The 25,951-nt window shown below is 41.2% G+C and overlaps 1 protein-coding gene across 10 annotated transcripts in view; it reads right to left on the minus strand.

Annotated features, from left to right (window-relative positions):
- Positions 1-25,951, minus strand: part of LOC138755431 (nuclear factor 1 B-type-like) — a 315,639-nt gene that overhangs the window by 86,846 nt on the left and 202,842 nt on the right. For all 10 annotated transcript variants that reach the window (XM_069921424.1, XM_069921399.1, XM_069921408.1 and 7 more), the window contains exons 4-6: positions 17,208-17,276; positions 9,643-9,757; positions 4,054-4,172 (exon numbers count right to left, since the gene is read on the minus strand). In XM_069921424.1, the coding sequence (XP_069777525.1) occupies positions 4,054-4,172; positions 9,643-9,757; positions 17,208-17,276 (303 nt within the window). The remainder of the gene's footprint in view (positions 1-4,053; positions 4,173-9,642; positions 9,758-17,207; positions 17,277-25,951) is intronic.

Here is a 25,951-nt window from a genome sequence, read left to right on the forward strand (position 1 = left end):
AGATTTAAAAAAAACACAAATGATGGAAATACTCAGACAAGTGTCTCTATTCTCTTTGACAAATGCTGCCTGACCTCTGAGTGTTTCCAAAGTTTCTGATTATCAACAGCAGTAGTAATCTTTTTTTAATTCAACAATTACTGAGATTGTATAGGGCATCAAGTGAGACTTCACCTGGTATACAGTGTCCCACACCTAATGATCGATAAGCTTGAGTGTATATTAAGTGCAGCACAGAAGTACTGAACTGATTTCTGGGATGATGGGAGTAGTCCTCTGAGGAGAGATTATGTGCCCCACCCCCACCCACCACCACATTTACTGAGGTTTGGAGGAATGCGATGTAATCTCAATGAGACAAACAAGATTCTGACAAACAAAACTGTTTCCTCATTCTGGAGATTCTCAAGGTGATCGCAGAATAAAGGACAAGTCATGTGGCACTGAAAATATGGAGACATTCATTTAATATAAAGGTTATAAACGTTTATTCTCAAGGCTTTTTTTTGGACACTAATGAAATCAGCGGATCTGGAGAAACAGAATGATTGGAGATGCTAGAATTTTGAGCAAACAAAGAGAAGCTGGAGGGACTCAGCGGGTCAGGCGTTATACAAGGAGAAATGGTCAGTCATCGTTTCCAGTTGGGATCCATTATGGGATTTGATGGGGCAGTGATCCTGAGTCATATTTTGGAGTGGTAAAAACAGATTTAAGAGACTGGTTTACACATTTCTACACCCAATTCTTTTCTCAAAAGGTTATATATCCTGTAAAGCTCCATTGACCATAACTAGCTTATCTGTTCTTCATTGTGTTTTTTTAAATTAATCGAAGTGTCATTGGATTTACTGAGTAATTGTAACTTTAGTTTTCTGGATTCAGTGTCTTCTTTAATTAAACTCTCTGAGTTCACAGTAATACCCATCTCAGTTTGCAGTGAAGATCAGCCAGGATTCTTGCTGTAGTTGGGCTGTACTAGGCAACACCTTAGAAAAATCAGACCTTCCTTCTCTTTCGCTGACTGTAAGTGGGACCGAACAATTTCTGCTGATGGCAAATCTTTGTCTGCCTTATGGCAGACTAAATTCGTTTTTGTGCATTATTACATCTGTTTTACTACATGACAATAAAATGAGCTTGAATCTTGGAAAATACAGTCCTTTTCAAAGATTACTTAAAAACTGCAAAAGAAAAAGTCTCATCAATTGACTGCTCCATGTTTAATCTTAATTCTGAACATCTTATTTAATTTTAATTGATTTAGTGTTCAAAGAACTGTTAAACAACAATATAATTTTTCTAGCATAGCCAAGCAGGATATTTGTAGCTATATACACTGTAACACAATATTACAGCAACTCTGACAAAATAACAAATAATAGAATGCAATTTGCTTCTACAGAATTTGTGGAAAATATACCTTAGCTCCATTTTCTAGATGTAGTAAAATGTGTCTGCATTGTGAAAATGTCCACACAGGTGAATCCTTAGAGTGAATAAAATACCATTATAAGAGAGAGTGGAGAAAGAGGGAAGGAGGGGGAGAGAGGGAGGGTCAAGGGGGAGCAAGGAGAGGGGTGGAGAGGGGAGGAGGGAGGGGAAAGAGTAAGGGGGAGAGAGGGGGGAGCTGCTAGTTCCCTCTCTGGGCCAATTATCTGACCAATCTATGATTTTTCTTCTGACTGACCAGCTTCTGAGCTGTGGAACCTATCTTCTGATATGCCCTAAATGTGATTAGTTTGTTGAAGACCTATATAAATGGCAAATTATTAATGTACTTAAATTGTTGCCTCAATATCTGTAAGTAGACAGGAAAGTTTTAACGAGGCTTAATCCTAACCCTTGACCTAACCCTAATGCACTGTTTTGGGAGTAAACGGCACAGCACTGAAATGAGCCTGACCAAAGTCATAAACGACATATTTTACGGTGATGATCATGATAAGTTTCTTCTGCTTTCCTTTCCTGTTTGAAGCTTTTGACAGGGTTGTCCTCATTGAGTTACCTTTCCTCAATTGTTCTGCTGGGTCGAACTGCCACAGGTTGGCTCCATTCCTGTTTGTCCATTTGAAGCCAAGAAATATTAGGAAATATCTTTGTAATTTCAATGTTACTGCCCTCCTAATGCCATCACTTGCCTTCCCCTCCCATTTCTCAGTTGTATATTATCTCTCTGCAACATCATCAAAGATCTAACACAAAGTTCAGCATCCATGTTGACAATAGCCAGCCTCTTGCACCACTGCATCTCTCAAGGGCTCCACTCTCTGATTCCTTATTCTGTTAGACCTGATAGTACTGAAAGAATGGTTTCCTCCAGTAGGGAAGATTAAACCCATATTCTCTTCCCTGGACATCGACCCATCCTCCCCCTGGCCAGTGTCTGAAGTTGAAGCAGGATGTTTGTCCGCTACAAAAATGGAAAATGTTGGTACCATACACCAAATTGCTAGAAAAACTTAGCAGGTCACGTAGAATCCATGGAGAGCAAAAGGCAGTCACGATTTTGAGTCTGAGCCCTTCTTCAATTGTGCCAGACACAAATGCCTGAAGATAAAGGTAGGTGGAGTAGGAGGGGGAGGAACAGTTGGATACTAGTGGCAGTGGGTAAGAAAGATGCTCTTTGATAGGAGAAGGAAGGGAAGGGGATGGGAAGCTGGATGAAGGGAGACAGAGCGATGAGGTAGAGAGCGACCAGGGAAAGGGTTAAGAGAAATTGAGGAAGCTGATATTGAAGCTGTCTGGTTGAAGACTGCTCAGAAGGAATACAAGTTTTTGTTCCTCCGATTTGCGGGTGGCCTCAGTTTGGCAGTGCATGAGGCCATGGACAGAAATGTCATTATTCAAATAGGATGTGGAATTGAAATGGGAGGCTCTTGCTGCTGCAGCAGAGTGAAGGCGATCCAGAAAGAAGCGATCCCCCAGTCTGTACTCAGACTTCCTGATATAGGAGAGGCTGCATTGGGAGCACCAGATGCAGGAAATGACCGCTACAGATTCACAAGTGAAGCGTTGCTTTACTTGGAAGGATTGTTTTGGGGCCCTTTTGTGTACTGCACTAGACTCCACCATCTGCATATTTCTTGTTTATCTCCAATGTTGGTACCCCTTTGAGTATATCCAGCATTTATTTTTCCTGTTTGGTGTATACAGCATCTATTGCATCTTGTGGTTCTGTAGTCCTTGATGTGCTCTTTGACCTTGACATGATTATGCAAGTCCTTCCCATATATTTCCCTTTGAACATCAGCAGCTTTGACTCTGATTAGGTCAATGGTACCTTCATAATTGTGCTTTTCCGCTGGACTTGGCCTCTCTACTGATTTCCAAAACATTCTCCAATATGCATCCTCTATAAGCCTGAGCTCAATCAAAACTTTCAAATTCTAACTCCCGTTCAGCTTCAGTTTATGCTCATTGACAGGTGTAGATACAAGCCTTAAAACAAAAAAGTCTGCAGACACTGGGGGCTGAGTGAAACGCACAAATGTGCCGCAGAAACTCAGCAGATCAGGAGTGTCCATACAAAGCTAAGTGTAACTAACATTTTGGGCTGGGACCTTCCTCAAGGTCAGGGAGTTCTCTATATCTCAGACTTAGACTATATCTATATCTAAGTCTATATCTCAGACTTTCAAATGGGAGTCTGAGACCCCATTTTGGCTCTCTAGACCTTAAGATCTGGAAAAACTATGTTTTATGACTTGAATCGTTTGTGTGGTGTTAGGAAAATGCACATAATTGTAATGCTATGTTTTTGGAGAATCTCGGTGGGGACTAAATGTAATCACAGCATCACAATGATGTACAATTTCATCAGGAGGAATATATTTTCTATTGCTGTGGCTTGCAATAACACCCAAGCTCTGAGCTTTTAGAGGCCAATTCTATTCAATGTAATGAATCACCCTCCTAATTCTTAACAACAAGTTTTTTTATTCTTATTTGACATGGTACATAAGATGTATTTGATCGTAGATTATGTCCATGTTCCTGTGGAAGTAAGTGCAAAATCAGTATTAACTTTTCAAGCTCACTCCAAGAACTAACCTTGATCCCGTTCATGCCATGTCCTGCTGACACTTGTAGGTGAGCTGGGAGAGGGATAGAATTCTCCAGCTGGACTGGTGTCTATGCTGTCATCAATAGAGATGGTCTTAGGCCGTTTGCTGGTAAATAAATACATAATTTAAATTTTGTTGTCAATTTTCTTTGAATCAATCTCAGTGCACTTTCCAAAATTAAGGATTAAACATAGAATTTCAAACAAAATGTTACAATGCTCCAAGAGCAAGCAACATTTTTTTTGCATTTTCTTCCGCTCCCTGTGAATTTTCAGACAGCAAAAAAAAACTTCCTAGCACTACACCTTGACCCAGAAAAAAAAGCTTGCCATTGTTGTCTAGGGACTTTTGTGTAAGTAGTTTACCTCTCTGATACTTTTGTTGCCAGCTGGCAGCTCAAGGGAACCCTGATGTCCAGTAGCTGAGGACATTAAACTGGCAAAGCAACCAATCACATCTGAGACATGGGACAGAGAGCAAACCAGGAAGGATAAGATCCAGTTTGTCAAGAATTTGTCATACATATACAGAATGCAAAATAACTTCGCACATATCAGAAAGACAGAGGTGAAATAGCAAAACATTTGTTTTATTTTTACAGTCCCTTATATTCTGTATTTTTTGTGTGTGAAAGAATTACAACACTGGGTCAATAAAATTAGTTCTTTTTTTTGGAGGTGGTTTCTTCAGCAGCAATTGTAGTTTTTGCTCATAGTTGGAAACACGCCTAATGCAATAATCATTTCCATGATATTTTGCAGTGAAAGAAGCTTAATCTGTGAAATGATGATGAATCATTGATAGCAAATTGGGATTTACATGCTAAGCCAAAGCTACATAAAATATTCAGTTGCCAGCCATTTTACTATTGTTACACGTAATCAAAAAGGAGTTGGAAAGATTCAATGGGTCAGGTAGCATCCATGGTCATAAAGGGGTAGTCAATTTTTCAGTTTGTGTGGAGGTACACCACCAGCCTACTACAGGGGGCAGCCTCTGTACCTGCAGGAGTGTAAGGGGTCAGGACAACACCTGGCCGGCTGCCAGTCAGTCGGCCTGAATGGATCAAGCCCCACCCAGTCGGGTGTCAATCACCCTCTGGGATATAAGCCTGTGCCAGCCTCCCGAGGCCTCAGTTGCTGCAGCCACAGCCAGCTCTGTGGAGGTTTTTGTGGATTAAAGATTGTTGTTCAGTCTTTACCTTGTGTGTGTCTGATTCTGTCTAACAGCGCACCACAATTTAATCCACAAAATTTTCCCACGGCTGTCATGGAAAAACTCCTGTGCGCAGGGAGCCTCGAGGTCGACCCACGCCACGGGGAAGCCCAGACACGCTTCAAGATCTGGCAGTACGCGGTCGAGACAATTATCGAGGCACACGAGGGCGTCATACTGGGCTCCGATCGGAAGAGGTTGCTCCTACTCCAGTCAAAGCTGGGTTCCTGCGCCTTCCAGGTAACCAAAGGCTGCTCCGCGTACAAGAGCGCAATGGAAAATCTTGAGAACTTGTACAAGCCCCCCATGAATATGGTCTGTGCAAGGTACCTCTTCGACACCCGAGCCCAGCAACCCGGGGAGACGACTGAGACTTACCTAGGACACTTGCAATAGTTGGCCCAACCGTGTCTGGCTGAACCTGGGGAAGGTGTAGAGGAGGTCGAGAGGCTGATCCGGGACGTCTTCATCTGAGGGCTACGCTCGAGGGCCATCTGGCAGAATGGCCAGGACTGTGGAAGTGGTCCAAACCCTGGAAGCAGCAGCCCTGCACATTGAAGCCTTCAATTCCAGGTTCCCCCAGTCTCCCTCACGGCCCTTTCACAATACAGCTGCAACTCCAGGCCGAGCTGGGGAGGATAAATTTGCTGCGGCAGGCACCCGGCGCCCCTGTAAGCACTGTGGGTCCTGGTGTGGGTCAGATCGACGATCTCACCAAAACTGTCAAGCTCGGAACCTGTATTGTTCCTGATGTGGCAAGAAAGGCCACTTTGCAAAAGTGTGCTCTCTAAACCTGTCGGCAGCTCAGTGGCCCTCTATAACCACCCTACATCCTCTGCGGACCCCACCACGTGCGCGTGCTGGACAGTGCCATTGTCCCCACGATGACTTCTGTCCTCCCCATCTTCAACCACTCAACATCCAGACCCGTCAGCAACCGTCGCAGTGTGTGCCCCGAGCATCTGCACCAGGCCTCGCCCTCGCTGCTCACTGAGAACTACAGTGATGTCACTTCCGGCTCACAGCGTGACATCACTTCCGGCCGATGTAATGACATCACTGGCACCGGTCGTGATGACATCACTTCCCTAGCGCAGCGGACACAGCAGCTCCTCACTTGCTGTTGCCATCATGGGCCAGGCAGCGCCTGACACGGAGGGCCCCTGATGATGATGAGAACGACATGGTCAATACGGGCTATGACCAGGCCACCCTACCGACGCTCCCCACACCTCCGGGTGCCATCAGCTGCCACACGCCACACCCAGCGACCAATGGCAATGTGGTCAGCACGGGAGATGACAAGGCCACCCTACCGGTGCTTGCCATGCCACCAGAGGCCATCAGCTACCACATTCTGCACCTCATGACCAATATCGACGTGGTTAACACAAGCGATGACCAGGCTGCTCTATCGACGCTCCCCTTCCCTCCAGATAGTGACGACACTGACTCTGTGATCATCCTGGCCATTCCCCATGATCTCGGGTGCTCAATGATGGACATGCAAGTCAACAGGCAGTTAACAAAGTGCCTGTTGGACAGTGGCAGCACCGAGAGCTTCATTCACCCAATTGTGGCGCACTCCCTAAGGTTAAAGGTTCACCCCACCACCTGCTCGATCACCCTCGCCACCGAGGATAAAACTGTTGGTATCCTCAGGCGCTGCTCGGTCGATATAATGGTGGGAGGGGAGACTTACACAGGATTCAGCCTTCTGGTCATGCCCAAACTCTGTGCACCTCTCCTCCTTGGGCCTGGATTTCCAGTGCCACCTGCAGAGTGTAACCTTGCCTTCGGGGGGCCGCAACCTCCACTCACATTGCACAGCATGCCAACCTTCCAGCCCTGGCTAACCTGCAGCCTCTCCACACTGTGCATCACCCCACCTGTGCTCTTCCCACATCTTGCGCTAGGCTGCAAGCCAATCGCCGACAGAAGTAGATGCTATTACGCTGCAGACAGGGACTTCATCAAAGGAGAGGTGCAGCAACTCCTTTTGGAAGGTGTTATAGAGCCCAGTAACAGCCCTTGGAGAGCCCAAGTCCTGGTGGTTAAAGGGGGAAGTAAGCGGAGGATGGTCGTGGATTACACCCAGACTATTAATCGGTACACCCAGCTGGATGCCTGCCCTCTGCTGAGGATCGCTGACATGGTCAATGAGATTGCTCGTTACTGGGTTTTCTCCATGATTGACCTGAAGTTGGTGTATCACCAAATCCCTATCCACCCGAAGGACAAGCCCTACACCGCCTTTGAGGCGGAGGGACACCTGTACCAGTTCCGCCAGGTTCCTTTTGGGGTCACCAACGGGGGTCTCCGTCTTCCAGCGGGAGATGGATCGCATGGTAGACTGGCACAAGCTGAAGGTAACGTTCCCATATCTGGATAACGTCACTATCTGCGGCCGTGACAAGTAGGACCACAATGCTGACCTGGAAAAATTCCTCCAGACGGCCGCGGAGCTGAACCTCACTTACAACAAGGAGAAGTGTGTGTTCAGCACCACCCGCCTCGCCATCCTGGGATACATCGTGGCCCATGGAGTCGTCAGCTCAGATCCGGAAAGGATGTGCCAATTAATGGAGTTACCCATTCCCCCCCACGCTAAAGGTCCTCTGCAGGTGCCTCGGCCTGTTCTCATATTACTCACAGTGGGTCCCACACTTTTCAGACAAGGTCTGCCCACTGGCCCAAGCCACAACTTTTCCCCTCCCACCTGAGGCTCAGGCAGCCTTCACCCGCATCAGGTAAGACATTGCGGACGCCGCGATGCAGGCTGTGGATGAGGACTCCCCCTTACAGGTGGAGAGTGATGCCTCTGAGGTGGTCCTTGCTGCTACCCTCAACCAAGGGGGGGGGGGGGCGCCCCGTCGCCTTCTTTTCCAGTACCCTCCACGGCTCCAAGCTAGGGCACTCTGCCATTGAAAAAGAGGCCCAGGCGATTGTGGAAGCAGTCCGCCACTGGCACCACTACCTGGCTGGCAGGAGATTCATGCTCCTCACGGACCAGCGGACCATGGCGTTCATGTTTAACACCACCCACAAGAGCAAGATAAAGAACGGCAAGATGCTGCGTTGGAGAATCGAGCTGGCAACCTACAGCTACGACATCCAGTACCGCCCCAGGAAGTTTAACAGCTCCCCTGACGCTCTACCTCTCACACCTGCGCATCTATGCATGATGACAAGTTGCAGGCATTGCATGAGGCCCTCTGCCATCCAGGCGTCACCAGTTGTACCATTTTGTTCCCCCCGAAATCTGTCGTACACCATCAGCGACGTCAGGGACATGACTGAGGCCTGTCAGGTCTGTGCAGAGTGTAAACTCTGCTTCTTCCACCTCTCCCAAGCCCACGTTGTAAAGGCTACTCGGCCTTTCGAGCATCTTGGCATGGACGTCAAAGGGCCCTTGCCTTCCACAAACCGAAATGTTTACTTCCTCACGGTAGTGGACGAGTACTCACGCTTCCCTTTCGCCTTCCCTTGTTTGGACACCTCCACGACCACCGTCATCAGGGCCCTGGGGCAGATCTTTACCATGTTTGGCTACCCCGCCTTCAATCACAGCGATGGGGGAGTCTAGTTTCATGAGCGACAAGCTGCGCCAGTACCTGATGGCGAGGGGTATCGCGACCAGTCGCACAACAAGCTATAACCCAAGAGGCAACAGGCAAGTGGAACGCGAGAATGGGTGGTCTAGAATGCGGTCCTCCTGGCTCTCAGGTTAAAAGGGTGGGCCATTAAATTCTGGCAGGACGTCCTGCCCGAGGCACTCCATGCCATTTGGTCACTGCTGTGCATGGCTACCAACGAGACCCCTCACGAACGTCTGTTCTCGTTCCCCAGGAGGTCAGCGACTGGAATGTCACTCCCAGCATGGCTCACGTTCCCGGGACCGGTGCTTCTGCTTAAGCATGTAAGGACACACAAGGCTGAAGCCCTGGTGGAGCAGGTCTTCCTCCTTCATGCAAACCATAATTACGCTTACGTTAGGTTCGGCAGTGGCAGGGAAGACTCTGTCTCAACCAGGGACCTAGCACCAGCAGGAGCACCCACCACATCACACCACCCTCCAACCCAGGATGACGCTGACCAGGCATACACCCCCGTCCCCATGCAGCTATGGGGCATGCAGGGCCTCCTTGACCACCAGGGGCCCGCTTCAGCCTTAGGAGACGAACCCGCCCCCCCCCCCCGCCCATCAATCCAATACGACCCGCATATGTCGACCCCGGCCCCCCTGGCCACCCCTCCTAAACCCTGTTAAACTATAATTTAACAGCAGGAGAATGGTTAAAACATGACTTCTTCAGGCATTGATGATGCAATAAAAAATGTATTAAATCAAAGAAATTACCTGCCCGGTGGAGAGGACAATGATCTCTGTAGGCTGGAGTTTAGGTCATGGTAGAATGGTTGGCTTTGAATCTCTGCAAGGTTGTAACTAATCCCACTCCCTTGGGTAATAGCCACTGAAAGAATAAAACAATTGTGAATTGTGACACACAAATTTCTTCAAATATAATTTTTTTTATTATTCACTAAGAATATATCCTGTCCAGATGCATCACAGATTGGTGTGGAAACTACACTGCCCAAGACTGCAAGCGAACTGCAGAGGCCATTGCGCAGACCAACTTCTCCTCCATCGACTCCATCTGCACTTCTCACTGCCTTGGAAATGCTGTCAACTTATTAAAGAACCCATTCCACCCCAGTGACACTCTCCTTTCTCTTCCTCCTGTTGGGCAGAAGATGCAAGAGTTTGAGAACTTCCCATTCAAAGACAGGTCTTTCTCACTATTATCTAACCATAGTATGGAATTAGTCATAAAAGCTGATCTCACAAATCCCAGCTCATCATGGCACTTTCACTGTTGAAACTAAACTTTTTCTTTGTAACACTATTCTGAATATTTTTGATTTATTTTTGCAGCATAGTTTGGCTTGCCTGGATAGCACACAAAACAGAATGTCTTAGAACATGTAACCACAAATAAATAAATTGCTGTTTGGATGTAGAGTTTGTTAAATATATACAACATGAATATTTTGACTACTTTGAAGGCCATATAATTTAATGATTATATGTTATAAATGAATTTATCAGTATTTTTAGCTTATCACAAATTGATTCAACTTCTGCTCCTGATTTTTCTTCCTTACAGTTTGAAGATTTTGGAATAAGAAACAATTTTATGTCTTTGCCTTGTGTCTTAATAAGCGTCATACTAAAAGTCTGATTACATCTATCCCAAACTTAACGGAGTCAAGTTTATTTATCTAGTTACACAGAATCACAATGAAAAAGCCACTATAATTTTCAGGCATTGCAGGACTGGTCTCATAGTTTGCAGACATTATGGGATATGCAAAGAGTTATGGATGCCCAGATGTCAAAGGAATCCAACAGTCAGAGTAATGAACAAGGGGATCTCTGCCCTTAGGTAGAAGGAAGGCAGTGATCTGTGGGAGTCCCAAAATGACAAACAGCCCGCATTAATGTTGCAGGGCCCAATAGAGAACTCAACAAATTCCTCTGAGTCAAAGAAAATTAATTCCAAATGTATTTGTTTGGATCCTTTGTCTCCAATAGCTGTGAAGCTTGCTGTGGCATGCATGAAATACACACCAACTCATTCCCTTTTTAAAATATTTTATTTACATTTTTTTCATACATGTAATTAATAAACAATTATATAAAACAATAAGAATTTAAATTTAAGAGAATTTCAATATTACCTAATGGTTATAACCCCTCCCCTTCACTCCCTCCATTAACCTCCCACCCAAAAGAAATTAATATATACAAAAAAAAGGGTATATTGTAGCGGCAGCTACACTGCTACTGAAAGAACACACAACCAAACGGGTTGAGCTCAGTGAGCAGAAAACTGGTTTATTGCTGGCTGACGGGCTGGACTTATACTCCCAGCCCGGACCTGGCTGAGAACCGTGCTGGGGTCCCCAATGTCACTCGAGCATTATGTGGTCCCCCAGCGCGGACTTCTGAGCCTGGTGCTGAGAAGAAGGGGAACCACCGACGGCACCATTTTGGCAGGCTGCCCCGCTGCGTGGATTACATTGTCTGTAACTTGTTCTATAAAATTCTCCAAGTCCACTCAAAAAGGCTTTACTTTGGGATATGACTAAGTCGAATGCAAGAAAGTTCCTGTCTCCTCACCACATCTAAAACATTAATCTGATAGATCTGATTTCATTCTATTCAATTTTTGTGATATCAAATATAGATGATGTAAAAAATTATTTTGAACTAATCTATATCTTACATTAATAGTATCTGTTATACAATCTCAACATAGATCTGACCATCTTTCCTCATCAATTTTAATATCCAAATCCAGCTCCCACTTCTGCCTAGATTTATGAACTCCATGTTAAGTAGTTCCTGTTTGTAATAAAAAATACATTGCAGAAGTAAATTTCTTTGTATTTCCCCTCCTACTAAGAGTTTCCACCTCACTACAAGTAGATAACAGTACTGTTGGACCTAACTTTTCCCACAAATATCCTTTCAATTGAAAATAACAAAAAAGAGTATCAGTCCATATTTATTCCTTAGTTATTCAAATTACATCAACTGACCTTGTTCATAACAATCTTCAATGTTTTAATGCCTTTACAAGACCAAATAGTTAAAAAGTGATTATCCTTTGAAAAGCTACAAGATCATTTTGAATCAGAGGCATCTTAGGTGATGTATTTACTTTTATTCATTTTCATCAATTATCTTATTCCAAACATTAATCAAATGTTTCAACAATGGTTTTTCTTTAACACCAATCATTAAGTTTGAATCCCATTTATATATATTAATTCTTCTGCAAATCTCTCTCCTATTTTATCCAATTCTATTTTAACCCATGCCAGTTTTTTTTTTTCTACTCCTTCCAAAAAGAGAAGCGAGAAATCTCATTTGAGCTGCTTGATAATAATTCTTAAAGTTAGGAAGATGTAAGCCTCCCAAATCATAATTCCACATTAATCTTTCTGTAGAAATTCTTGACAATTTACCTTTCCAAAGAAATTTTCTTACATGTTTATTTAATACATGAACAATCTTTTGATGTAGCAATATAGGTAGGGTTTGAAAATGATATTGCATTCTTGCATTCTTGGGAATATATTCATCTTAATACAGTTAACCTTTCCTACTAACATTATAGGTAAATCATCCATTTTTTGAGTAATGGCAAATAATTCAATTTATATAATTTTTAAAAATATTATCTACATGAATTCCTAGATATTTAATCTCATCTTTTTGCCATTTAAATTGAATTTTTTTGTCAATAAGTATAATCTCTTTCTTTAAGGGTCATAATTTCACTTTTGTCCCAATTTATTGTGTAATCAGAAAACTTACCATATCCTTCCTATTTAAAATATAATTTTCATAAAGAAGTCTCAGGTTCTGTCTAAATGTATTAGAACATCATCTGCAAATAAACTCATATTATGCTCCTCTTGACCAATCTTAAATCCTTCAATTTCCAAATCACTCCTACCTTGCCTCTGCTAGTGGCTCTATTGCTAATATAAACAAAGCTGGATTTAAGAGACATCCTTGTCAACTGGATCCTATCAATTGAAATGGGGCAGATATTTGTCCATTAGTCAGTACTTTAGCTTTAGGGTCAAGATATAATATTTTAATCCAATTTATAAAAATTTGACCAAATCCAAATTTATCCTAAACCTTAACACCAACCCATTCCTATTGAAAATTGCACTTAGGATGTCAGGACTGGATTTGTATATTAAAGAGGGTTATACTCTGAAACAGAACAACAGATTCCACAAGTCTCTCAAATCTACTGTAGGGCTACCAACCCCTCGCAAACTCAATAATGTCATGCAAATTGGAAGACGGACCTACACTTATGTAAATTTCCTGAGAATAGTGTCTGAAGAAGAACAGTTGACTTTTTTCACCCAACCAAGGAATTTTTTGGAGCTCTATTCTAGAAACTGAGCTTTAATAGGTGGAGCATTTCAAAAACTTCTTCAACCATTCTGCCTGGAAAGTCTTTTATGATAATTGATAATGGGCTTTATTGTCATATGTAATGTACAATGTACATCCACTCTGAAATTCTGAAACTGGTACTTTGTGAATAAACAACCACAATTGTGTACAATACTTAATTGAATTAAAAAGAGACAATCAATAAATAAAAAGGTAGATAATAAATATTCACAGTTATCCTAATGCAAAAAGGCAGAGCCTTTGTAATTATGGAGAGAGTTATTTTGTGGTGCCAGAGCAGTCCTCGATTTGATTAACAATGTTGGGGGTGGGGTTAAAGGGTCTGATAGATGTTGGAAAGAAATTTCTTGAACCTAGAGTTGCTGGACGTCAGCTTGAAGACCTTCTGCTTGAAGTTAGCAGTGAGAAGAGGTTGTGGCCAGAGTGATGGGAGACCTTTATGATGTTGGCTGTCTTCATGAGGCAGCATCTCACATGGATGTCTTAGTGGATGGGAGGTCGTAGCATGTGATGGACTCAACTATGTTTGCTACCTTCTGTGGCCTCTGCATTCCTGAGCACTTGAATTCTTAAACCAGGCAGTGATGCAACCAGTATACTTTCCACAGATGTAGGCAGAGTATCTGACGATTTGCCAAATCTCTTCAGACTCCTCAGAATGTGGAGGTGTTGGTGTGCCTTCTTCACTGTACTGACTTCAGGAAAGTCTTCTGAAATATGGACACCAAGAAAATTGAAGGTTCTAACCCTCTCCACCTCCATCCCATCAATGTAGACAGGTGCATGGATCCTTGGCCTCTCCTTCCTAAAATCAACAATAAGCTCCTTGGTCTTAGTGACGTTGAGAGCAAGGTTGTTGTTCTGGCACCCCTCAATTAGATTCTCAGTCCAGATTTGAGTCCAAAAGAATGTATTGTAATTAATGCCTTAATGTTTTGAATCTTTTGATTATTATTTAAAGTATAAAATGCTGCCATAATTTTGACTTCTCTCTCTTTTTCACCACCCTTCCTGCAAGTGAGTTTGTGCTTCTAAGATTTACAATTCAACAATTTTTCATATTTCATATTTAGGATTAGTCATATTTTCACAGAATAATATCCTTCATACTAGTGGCATATAAACCTCAAATCAGATATTGTGAAGCTTGAAGCAACAAAGAAATATATTTTGAAAATTAATTAGAATTCTGAACCATAAAATGATTCTTTAAAAGTAAACTGTACATTTAACAAAAATAGGAAGAATGAATCCTGAGGTAATTTCAAAATGTACAGAGTTATTATGTTTGTAAATTCAAAAATGTTTACTTGGGAAAAAGAAGTTTATTACAGAGGAATAAAGTGAGAATGAGCCAATTTAATTTGGAACAAATAATCAGGTTATTTTCTCCAAATGTTTCTGTGAAAAGGTATGGGCTACCAAAATCTTCAAAAACCAACAATGCTTCCATCTACAAATCTTGTCAGAATAACTTTGCAAGTCTTCATCTTGTGCTGGCCTTTCTTACCAAAGTATCAGAAGAAAAGTCAAAGTGCATCATAACTCAGTCAGATCTTGCTGTCTCTCAATGGAATCAAGTTTGTCTAGTTGCATAAACTAGTAGTGAAAAGGCCATTGTAATCTGGAGTCATTGAGGGATTGGTGTAGTCAGCTGCAGGGATGTGGGTTATAGAAGTCCAGATGTCAAAGGATAACTCATTGCCAAATAAATAATTGAATGGTAAACTTCCAAATAGGAAATGGCTCATACTCATTTCAACCATATTCCTACGATTAAAAAGGATTCAACAAAAGCTGAAGATTCTTTGATTAAGTGAGACAATTCAAATTCCATTTATCATGAAAAATGAGGCATGACAAATGTACGGTTACTGAAAGAAAATAATATAGAGAGCAAAAAGTCAAATGAAAAAAAAAAACATTTTAAAAGGGAGAAGAATAAACCATATGATGGGTGGGTAGGTGAAAAGCCAATGGATATGATATTTTCCTCAGCTTCTATGAACAATGATTGTGATTGTGGGAATGAATGTGATTTTGATGATGTAATTGGATACAACGCATTGTCAAAGAACAATATAGAAGCTATTGTAAAAGTTGGGAAAAATGAGCTTTTATGCCATGCATACTCAGAATGCTAAGGGGATCACCAGGGATTATAACCACAAATATTGAAATGTGTTTATCTATTGGAAGTCATGGCAGAATGAAGGATGACTGGGCAAAACCTAGTTATAATACAGAGAAAGAAAGAAGCAAATAATTGTGAACCACTCAGCTGACATTGCTTTCAAACATAGAAAATAATACTTGCTTTGAAAGCAAAAGGAAATGACAAACTAAATGAGAAGACCAAGTTAATGAATATTTGTGGAATAAAATGTTCCAAACACTTATTATAGTTGAGTATTAGTGGAGAAACCATTTCTTCATGTGGTTTGCAGTACGAAATCTGGATTCCTCCATAGGGTGAAAGATCAAAATTACAAATGCATAATCACACTATATTTTGGTTACTTTAAAATGGACTGTACATACTTCATAAAGAATTGTGATACTGTGCAGATTAGCTGACAAAAGGCCTCAAATCTAGAGATTGGCAAGAAACAGAGAGAGTTGTCAGAGGACAATAAAATGTGAAGGCCTACAATAGCATGAAGTTCGATTTCAATGCGAATTATGCCTTACAAGGAGATTGGTTCCCAAGTGTAGCTGGGCAAAGACATTTTTCTCACACATTCCTTTGGGACGAGGATGACTTTCTGCAATTATTCATCACATGCGCTGAATCACAGGACATTTGGGGGCCTGTAGTTATGCCTGTCACAATCTAAATTTGTTAAACAGAGGGGAGGTTAAACAGCAGTGCAGAGAAATCTGCAGACATACATAGAAGTGCAAGAAAAATCGCCATCCAAACGAAGTAAAAGGCAGTCAACATTTTGGGCCTTATCAGGAATAAACAAGTCTGGGTTATTCAGAGTACAGAAGGAACATCTGACCGGAGACAACAAATAATAACATGATTTTTAAATAGAGGTAATCACTTCCATTTTTAAAAATGTACTTTGGATATTTAATACAAGACATAAATGAAGGGAAAAAAACAGCAGTAGGTTAAATAGGTGCAACAGTGGAGCAAAATACTGCTCACGGACTGAGAGACAGTTGAATTACAAAAATACAAAATTAGTTATAGACTGGGATTGTATAGCATTGGGAATAAGCTGGTTTTATTCCATTGTGTCTGACAGTCATGATAAGTTACTTCCATGGCGAAGGATCTCACAAAAACAGATGAAAATACTTATGGAAAGGGGAGATCAGCCAAAAAGTACAAATATATTTGAGGTCCGACAAAGGGAGTCGATGATTGAAGAAAATAACTTAAATAAAAAACATTTTGCCAAAAAAACACACGTTGTCTGTGCTGGTTGTAAAACTGGAAAAGCAGAGCATTTTTTTCAAAAGTAAAGAGAGTTGGCGTATCCTTGCACATGAACCAATGAAAGTTAACTTGTAGGTTACGGCAAGAAATTATTTTAGATTTTCTTCCAAGAGGATTTAAGTGCACAAATGGAGATCTTAGTCCAATAATGTGGAGCCCTGGTGAGTCTGCATCTGGAATATTATGTCTAGATCTCATCTCCCCAACCAAGTAATGATATATTGGTGATGGAGTGAGTACATTGAAATTTCACTGGATTAATTCCTGGAATGGCAGGTTTTCGTGGGAGCACAGATCAAACATACTAGGCCTATATTCTCCTGACGAAGATACAAATGACGAAGATACACCTTTTTTTACTGAGCTAATTCCCCTGGTGGCAGAGCTGAGATCTGGATAACAGTCATATAATAAGGGGCTGGACATTCAGAATTTGCTTTCAATGAACCATAACACTTACTTCTTGATACTCGCATAAGTTCTCCAATGCTGAAGACTCCTGATTTTATAAAGCTGTCTTCTAGGTATGCTGAAAGAGGTAAAAAAAAAACAAATTAGCTTAGATAAGTTGTTGGCAATAACTCAAAAATTATTTCACCATTATGAATGATCTTCAGCATTGTATGAATAAACAGAAGCAGGGAAAGGTTATTTTGTAAATAATTAGTGGATCAGAAGAACAATGACCTTGAGACCATAAAGATGAGTCATTGATGGTTCAGTCCCTCAATGAACACATTCAATCCCAAGTTTATATTTGCATTCTATCTCTAATTTCCTCCCACGACGTGATATGACAGGTTATTGTCATATGCCTAAGTACAATTTACACACCCACCAAAATCCTTACTTGCTGAACCTTACACGAATACAAGGTACACCAAGACTAATTTAAATTAAATTAGTGTAATGGCTCATGAGACAGAAAAAAATAATAAATATAAAGGATAGATAATAAGGTTTACAGCTGCAGTTCATGAAAAAAAAGTGATGGTTCAATAGTGCAGACAGATCTTTTGGTGGTCGCCAAGAAATTTATGGTGAAGGTAGTTCAGGGAGGTTCTAGTGGTGTTGGAATATAACTGCAAACCATAGCAAAGACGGTACGCTTTGGATCTTGGCCAGTTCCTTTATGCCTCCACATGTTGCTCTTGCCATCACACTGATAAAAGGTCTCGTCTGCTCACAAGACCTTTTTCCAGATTTCTGCAGGCTCCTTCTTAGCAATCTGTAATCGAGCCATCCTGTTTCTTTGGCTAACTAGTGGTTTGCAGCTTGTAGCTTAGCCTCTGTATTTCTGTTCATGAAGTCTTCTGCGGACAGTGGTCATTGACATATCCAGACCTGCTTCCTGCAGAGTGTTTCTGACCTGTCGGACATACGCTTGGGGATTTTTTTCTTCATTATGATGAGAATTCTTCCGTCATCAGCAGTGGAGTCTTCCTTGGAAATCCAGTCCCTTTGTGATTACTGAGCTCTTTTTCTTAATGGTGTTCAAAACTGTTGATCTTGGTCATCCTAAAATTTGGGTGATGTCTCTTACTGTTTCATTCTTGTTTTTTTTCAACCTCATAACGGCTTCTTTGACTTTCATTGGCAAACTCTAGTATCGTATTGAAAAATAGCAACTGCAAACTCCAAAGGGGAACAAAAGCTTAGAAGAAAGTGTTGCTCTGTTATGAAGCAACTAAACATACCTGAGTACTCACAAAAACTTGTGAAACCAAATGTCGCAAATATTATGATGCCCTAAAATGAGGGAACTATGTATCAAATGTAATTTCTACATGGTCAAACCAAAATGTATACAAATAACCTTGAATAAACTCTGGAATGTGCACTTTAACTACATGTGAATTGCTTGGATACAAATTTAAAACTCTGGAGCACGGGAAAATAAAGGAAAAAAGGGTCTTTGTCCTAAACATTATGGAGGGCTCTGTATATGAGAGAACACCAGGGTGCAGTGTTGCCAGAGCTCACCGGACCGCTGCTCCAGTGCCTCATGGGGCAGCTCCGGCACCTCCTTGTCGCCATTTTTGGTGAGCTCTGGTACCTATAAAATTAACACTGCACCCCTGGAGAACATCCACAACCAGATCAGAAAGGGTAAATCATAATCTATTTATAATGAAATGCAAGTTACAGACTTGATCAAGTGAAGAGAATGGAGTTAAATTATAATGGGTGATTTAGGGAACAATGTGCAGTTGCACTTTTAGACAAGATATCATATTTGATTCTAGAAGCATTTATTTTACATTTAATGTGAGTGAGGTAGTGTTTGTGCAATGAAATTTGATCCATTCAAAATAGAGTTACACCAATATGTAAGTTGCGATGGTAGAATTTTTATTTCTTCAGTCAGATTTCTTCATATATTTGTGCTAGTGTCACCAAACAATGAGAACCTGAAGGGGCTCAGTGAAAACATTTCTCTCCATGGATGCTGTCTAACCCGCTGGGTCTCACCAGCTTTTCATTGGTTCCTGAAGGTTCCAGCATCCGCAGTTCTTGTTTTTCTCTCATTCTGTGTTGGTCTTTGCTGGAGCCCAGTTGGGTACCTGAGCCACAGTGGCAGCAGTATTGAATAGCTTCAATAATGGCAAGGAAATTTGTGATGAGAAAATCTACAGGTCAGCTGATTGGCTCATTCTTCTATGGAACTATATTCTGCTGTGATAAACAAATATCTGCTTTGTGCAAAAGTGTAAAATCCTACATAAACTTCAAATGACAGCAGCCTAGTGGAAGGAGAGCAGGTGTGTGACAGATATGGCAGAATATCAAGCCCCCAACCTCTCTGGGGAAATGGTCATGGAGAAGATTAGGTGATCCTCCATAGAAACTCTGCTCTCAGATGCTTTATGGACATTTTGACTTTCAGCTGTCTCTGCCAATATATTTTTGGCTCATCAAATCAAAGTGCTTGTCTGTTTTTTTTTAAATTATTCTTATCATGATTTATTTTTAAAAAATCACTTATTCATAAACTGACATGGCAATCGTCAATCCATAGTAATAACTTGGTCCTAATTTGGTTCAGTTCTTAGTGCTGTCTGAACAAGCCTTTATTGTGCCAAGGGATAAATTATAATTGAAGTAAAATTACAAAAATATATTAAATACAGATAAAAATTACACTTCTAATTAGTAAAGCAAATCGCAGTACAGAACATATATATAATTTGTTTCACAAAATATTTAATTTACATTATCCATTTAACTTTTTTGTTCCAAGTTGCTCTCATCCTCCTTTAAAATTAACCTTTACAACACAATACTAGGATCACTATTTCAAAAATACTCCTCACGTCAAGATCCAGCACTCAGTAATGCCACCCTTCTGCATAAATCCTCCAGTGCATGCTTTAAAAGGAGAAGGAGACAAAATGAACTCACCCAGTATGTAAAAGTAGATGACACAAATTTCTTGTTTATTTTCATTGTGTGATGACATTGTTTAATGGGTTTAATGTATTGTATATGTTGAACGTTGAGTGGGTGGGGAGGGGGGTGAAGGAGGGAGGGAGGGGAGGGGGGAAAAAGGGGAGAAAATGACACTGTATATAATCAAGAGGGAAATGTTTGTGTGTATTTTGGTCAGTATGGTTCATAGTGTAAAAAATTTTTTTAAAAATGTCCCCTTTTCTCTTTCAATCAACCTGCATTCAACAGAAGAATGGTCAAAACCACTCTCACTTCTCAGTCATTTCTCTTAAAGTGTCTTCTTTCAGCTGTCTGATTGACTGAAAGTCTATCTGGTCATATCATACCCATTTTATAGTTAAACAACTCCAACTAAATACTTTGCATTTGATCCTCTTGTTCCAGTCCTGTGATATTTTCCTTAATCAAAGATCCTATCTCATTTGATAAACTTAAACCAATTAAGAATAATAATATTAAACAAAAGGATATAAAGCCAAGATTGATAGGATGGATTAAAATATGGGTAGACTGTGACTTTAATTAAGGTGAATCAAGTGAAGGGACTTTTTGGATTCTGTTGGTGCACTCGCCAGAGCAAAGTCATACTTACCATTAGAAAATTATCATAATCCAAAGTTGAAATGGGCTTTCTGCCTGGAGTTAATACCTTCTGCCTTTTCAGTGCATCTAAATTGCTATCTTCATTTCCCTCCTGCTCTAAGGGAGCGGCAGTCTCTGTTTCTGGTCTGAGCTCTGATGGCATTGACTTTGTAGCACAACACCCAATTTCTGTTGCTTCTAAGGCAACAGTTTTACAACAGGGTGTTTAATTTTGTCATGAAGACAGTCCTACTCTTGAATATGAGCTTCATTTTTGTTCACACTCTCCTTTATTAAATTCTATATGAGGTTCTCATTTGAATCACTGCTGTTAATTCCTTAACAATCCAAAATATCTTTTTATTAACCAGTTCCATGTCTAATAGAAAGATTTTGACATCAAGACAGCTGCTAATTTCACTTTGCAGATGTACATTGGAGACATACAAACTGACTGGTGTGTGTGTGTATGTGCATTAATTTACATAATCATTTTTAAAAATTAATTTAATCAGCAACAATTTTAGTCTTTAAAAAAAAAACTCACTGGATAAGCAATATCCATGTCCTAAATTTTAAGGATTACCATTTTTCATTGTGTTCCCCAAATGTGAATTCCCATCAAAGTTAGAGTTTTTTTTTCATTAATAATTAGCAATTCAATTCAAGGGGCTGCATTAAATGGGATTGAGAGTTCCGATGACAGTTTCTCTTTTGTGCTGGTTAATTCCAAGTACTTAAACTGTTGAGACCATGAAGGAAAATCACAATCCAATCTGTAGCATGAATGACTGTGTAATATGAGCCATGAGGGTTCTGAGGTTGATCCCTGGTTTCATCTTGGGTGACTAAATTGAGTTGGTATGGTGACATGGTTACTGAAAATTATCTCATCAGCCCTGAGCCAAATGAGTTAGTAACTCAGCAATGGTTTATACTCACGATACCCTTGTTGAAAAGTGTATGCACATGGCACTGGGGAAGATTGGATCAGAACACACTGTGATGCCTGTTTGTTTGCACAACCTGTCAACATTCTTTCTTAGATGAACAAACTCATGGGCTTGGTACCAGGGATCTTTAATCTACATCTTGAATTACCTTCGAACAGCAGAAAACAGCAAGACTGGCAATTTAAGAGCAGTTTAATTAATCCCAAAATACAGTATATGAACTGGAGCTTCAAAACTACCAGAACTTACCAACTTTGTCCGTTAGATGGAATATTCATAAATATATTAAATAAACGTAATTTGAAAGCAAACAATCGCATTTGAAGAATAAAATAGGTGTGCTGGGTTCAAGGAATAGAGAATCGGCAATTTTCAGATTGAACAAATATCATCTTAATGGGAATCACAGCACATTTAAGGGGGGCCATGGAATGAGTTTATTGTTATATACATTTACAATGTACATATTCACTGAAATTTTTACTTGCTACAGCCAAATAGGTACTTCATAAAAACAATTATAATGCAATGGTATATGTTAAAAATGGATCAATACAAAAGATAGAGAGAAAATAAACATTCACAGTTACCATAGTCCAAGAACAAAAAGTGGTGTTACAACAGCAAATGGTCACACTGACTGAAATCAAAATTATAAAAGTAACCAATCACAGACTTGAAAATGAAACAAAAGGTTTGGGGAGCACATAAATTTTTTTAAATGGTACCACATTAGTTTTTGTTACATGGTGCAGGTGCCTAACCTTTTATCGGTGATCATCGGGTCCGGACACCTGGCATTATTCAAAAATATCCAGATTTCAGAATCATTTTAAAATGGAAGTCCCTTTAAGCCCTCCCACCTGAGTCATGCTGCCATCTCTCCCCCCACACCTCCCACAGCCCACTCGCTCACTTGAATTGGGCTGTTGTCTTTTCCCCCTATCACCTGCCCATCCAAGTTGCATTACTTTCTCTCCCTCACCCTCGCTTGGCCGCATGTCCACCCGAGTTGGGCTGCCGTCTCTCCCCCCGTTGCTCACTTGCCTGCCCAAGTCATGCTACCATCTCCCCCTCACCCACCTGCGTGAATCATGCTGCCATCTCTTTCTCTCTCTCTCTCTCTATACCCCTCCCCCTCTCCCATCACCACCCCACTGCTGTACCAGTGCCATGGGAACAGCTTCCTTCTCGGTTCCCCTGTGCTGGCGCTAGTACAGATGTTCCTGCTGCATGGAGGAATTTATGAGTAGTGACAACGGACATTGATCCACATTGAGCTGACGCTGGGCCGACTGAAGGTGCCGCGACCTGGACAGGCATCAACGTACAGCAATTGGGAGGAACTTATGAAGTAGCAGAAAACCTGGGATATTCCAAAGTGAGTTGAGTGAGGGTCATGCTCGATGGGTAGGGTACTTAAAATTAATGAAACCACTAATTAGTGATGCACAACGCAACGGGATACACGGGTCATGTAGGGCACCAAACTCCATCTTTGATGAGCAGATGTCATCTACCATAAAAGGTGCTCTTTTTCAGAATCCTGAATAAAAGTTTAGGCCCCTGTACAACACTTACCTCCAAGACAGATGATCATGGGTTAAGGACACAATGCAGAAGCTAGAGTTAGGTAGACACTGACAGGGCACTACACTGTTGGAGATGGTTTCTGCTCGATGTGATATTAAACCAAAATTTTGACTGCTCTCTTAGGATGGATGTAAAACCAAATGTATGGGACACTTTATAGAAATGTTCTCTCAGCCAACATTCATCCACAACATCTAATTATCTTAATATTTATCCCTTCTTTGAAGATAAAGCAATTAATTAACAAAATCTTACTCAATTGGGCAGGTTAATGAAATTGTTGCCAAGATTGGGGAAGTTATTGTGAAAGAATGAAAAAACTGTTTTTCTTTCAGTGCAGGAGATTGAGAGGGAATCTTATAGAGGTCTATAAATGCATAAGGGGCATAACTAAGGTGAATAGTTGCAGTCTTTTTCAGATTGAAGGAATGTGAGACAATTCTTCACTCAGAGTGTGATGAGCACATGTTACCAGTTGCCAGACAAAATGGTAGAGTCAGGTACATGAGCTTGCTTGCGGCAAGTGGGGACTAAAACAGGAGTGCATACTGTTGACGTGGACAAGCTGAGCCTATGGGACCGTTTCCATGTTGTAATGCTTTGACTTGACAGGAAGCATTTCACATGGATCAGTATTGACTATGACTTTTCAGAATATTTATAAAAGATTTAAATGATGAAACAGAAAGTCATATATCCAGATTTATCTATGACACAAGGATACATGGCATTTAAAGAGTGTAGATTGAAGCAAAAATTATGACAGAGATATTAACAAATGGGAAAAATTCTGGTAAACGGATTTCAATGTGAAGTCACCTATTCTGAATGAAATACATTCTAAATGGTGAAATATTAGAAGAAATTTCAATCAAAACCAACTTTGGGGTGCTTATGAACATATAACTAAAATGTCATTCAGAAAGTAATCAATGATGGATTAATGAAGGATTGGATGTGGTTATATTCAGAAAGTTTTAAACTTCACATTTCGGGAAGAATACATTGGCCTTGATAGGAGTAGAAGGGAGTGAAGGGGAGGTTATGTTATGAGAAGAGATTACCCAAATTCGGGTTATGTTCTCTGGAATTCCGAGGAATGTTTAAGATATTAAGGGTTAAATGGACAGAGACATCTACAGGTTAGGGTGTTGAGGACCAGGAAACACAGTCTAAAGTAGCCATTCTTAATGGGGAATCACAGCACATTTAAGGGGGGTCGTGGACTGAAATGACAAATTATTTGTAATGTAATCGATAGGAGAGAAATACAGAAGAAACCAACCAAACTCGATTGCTTCACAGGGAAGGGGACCCAAAAACTTTGAATGGAGTCCTAAGAGGGCAATAGCCAAAACAAGGTGAGAATGGCTGGTCGAAAGATAACAGCCAGATCTTTCAAGAGGGAAACTTGGAATCAATTCAACACAGAATGGGATGTTAGAACTTCTATGTTTGGTGTTGCATATCAAATAAGCCAATTATTAATTTCAGATCAAAGAAAACTACTAATTAATAAGTTTCAAAAATAGACTCCTTTATCGTCATTTATACAAAATATACCACAATTGCTTTCCTTTATTTGCCCTGTAAAGCCATGCAAAGAGGTCCAATATCAAGATGAGAAAGTGAAGCAACAGAGAGACCCCCAGAGACATTAAGGATCTGGAATCCCTCTGATGCTGTTGCCTCATGTGCCTCCATAGCCACATGGCCTCCTCTCCAGCGCAGTGGTATAACCATGCTCCAGGCATCGTCACCCTTCTCGGTTCCTAGTTTTGAGCCCCTGAAGCAATCAGGAAGCTATCACATTCCCAGACCTGACACCTGTTTCAGAAGGCAGCCCACAACCTGGTATGAGGCCTTTGACCTCTGAGCCCTTCTAGAGTCTGCTTCTGTGGTCCCTACACCCTGTAGGGTTATCTCCCAGGCTTCTTCTTGCCGAGCAGTGATGCTCTGGTGCTGTGCCAGTCAGCTGCTGCCTCAGAGCTTGCAACGTTTGGGGTCAGGGCTGCCAGGCTTGGATACAGACCCATGTGGGTATTCAGTGCAAAGAGAATGCTGTCAACTCCACTTCGCAGGCAGATGAACCCTGCAAAGGGCCATCAGACAGGTCAGGAGCCAGTAGGTCCCTGCCAAGGAATACTGAAGGACGAGTCTCTGCTCTTCCTGAGTCGAGACCAGCAACAGCACTCCTGTTAGAGCAGCTAGAGCATCTTGGACATTTATTCAAGTTGAATATAATTAAACCTACCCCACATGGTTTTATGAAAGATAAATTAGATTTGATAAATTTACTTGAATTTGTTGAGCTGCGACAGAAAATGAAGTCATAAGATCTGAAAATAGAGTCGCAAATCATAGAAAAAGGCCTTTAGCCCAACCCCCATGCTGATCAAAATTCCCCACATATTACTGTCCCACTTGCCTGTGTTTGGCCCATATCTGTATAAACCCATCCTATTCATGTATCCATCCAATTTTTTCTCTTAAACATTGCAATAGTACCTGCCTCAACTACCTCCTCTGGCAGATCATTCCATAAAATAGCCCCCTCTGTGCAAAAATGTTACCCCTCAGGTTCCTGTTAAATCTCATCCTTTAGGCAAAAGATTCTCTGCATTAA

Source organism: Narcine bancroftii, chromosome 1 (genome assembly GCF_036971445.1).
Source record: "Narcine bancroftii isolate sNarBan1 chromosome 1, sNarBan1.hap1, whole genome shotgun sequence".
Classification (NCBI taxonomy): Eukaryota; Metazoa; Chordata; class Chondrichthyes; order Torpediniformes; family Narcinidae; genus Narcine; species Narcine bancroftii.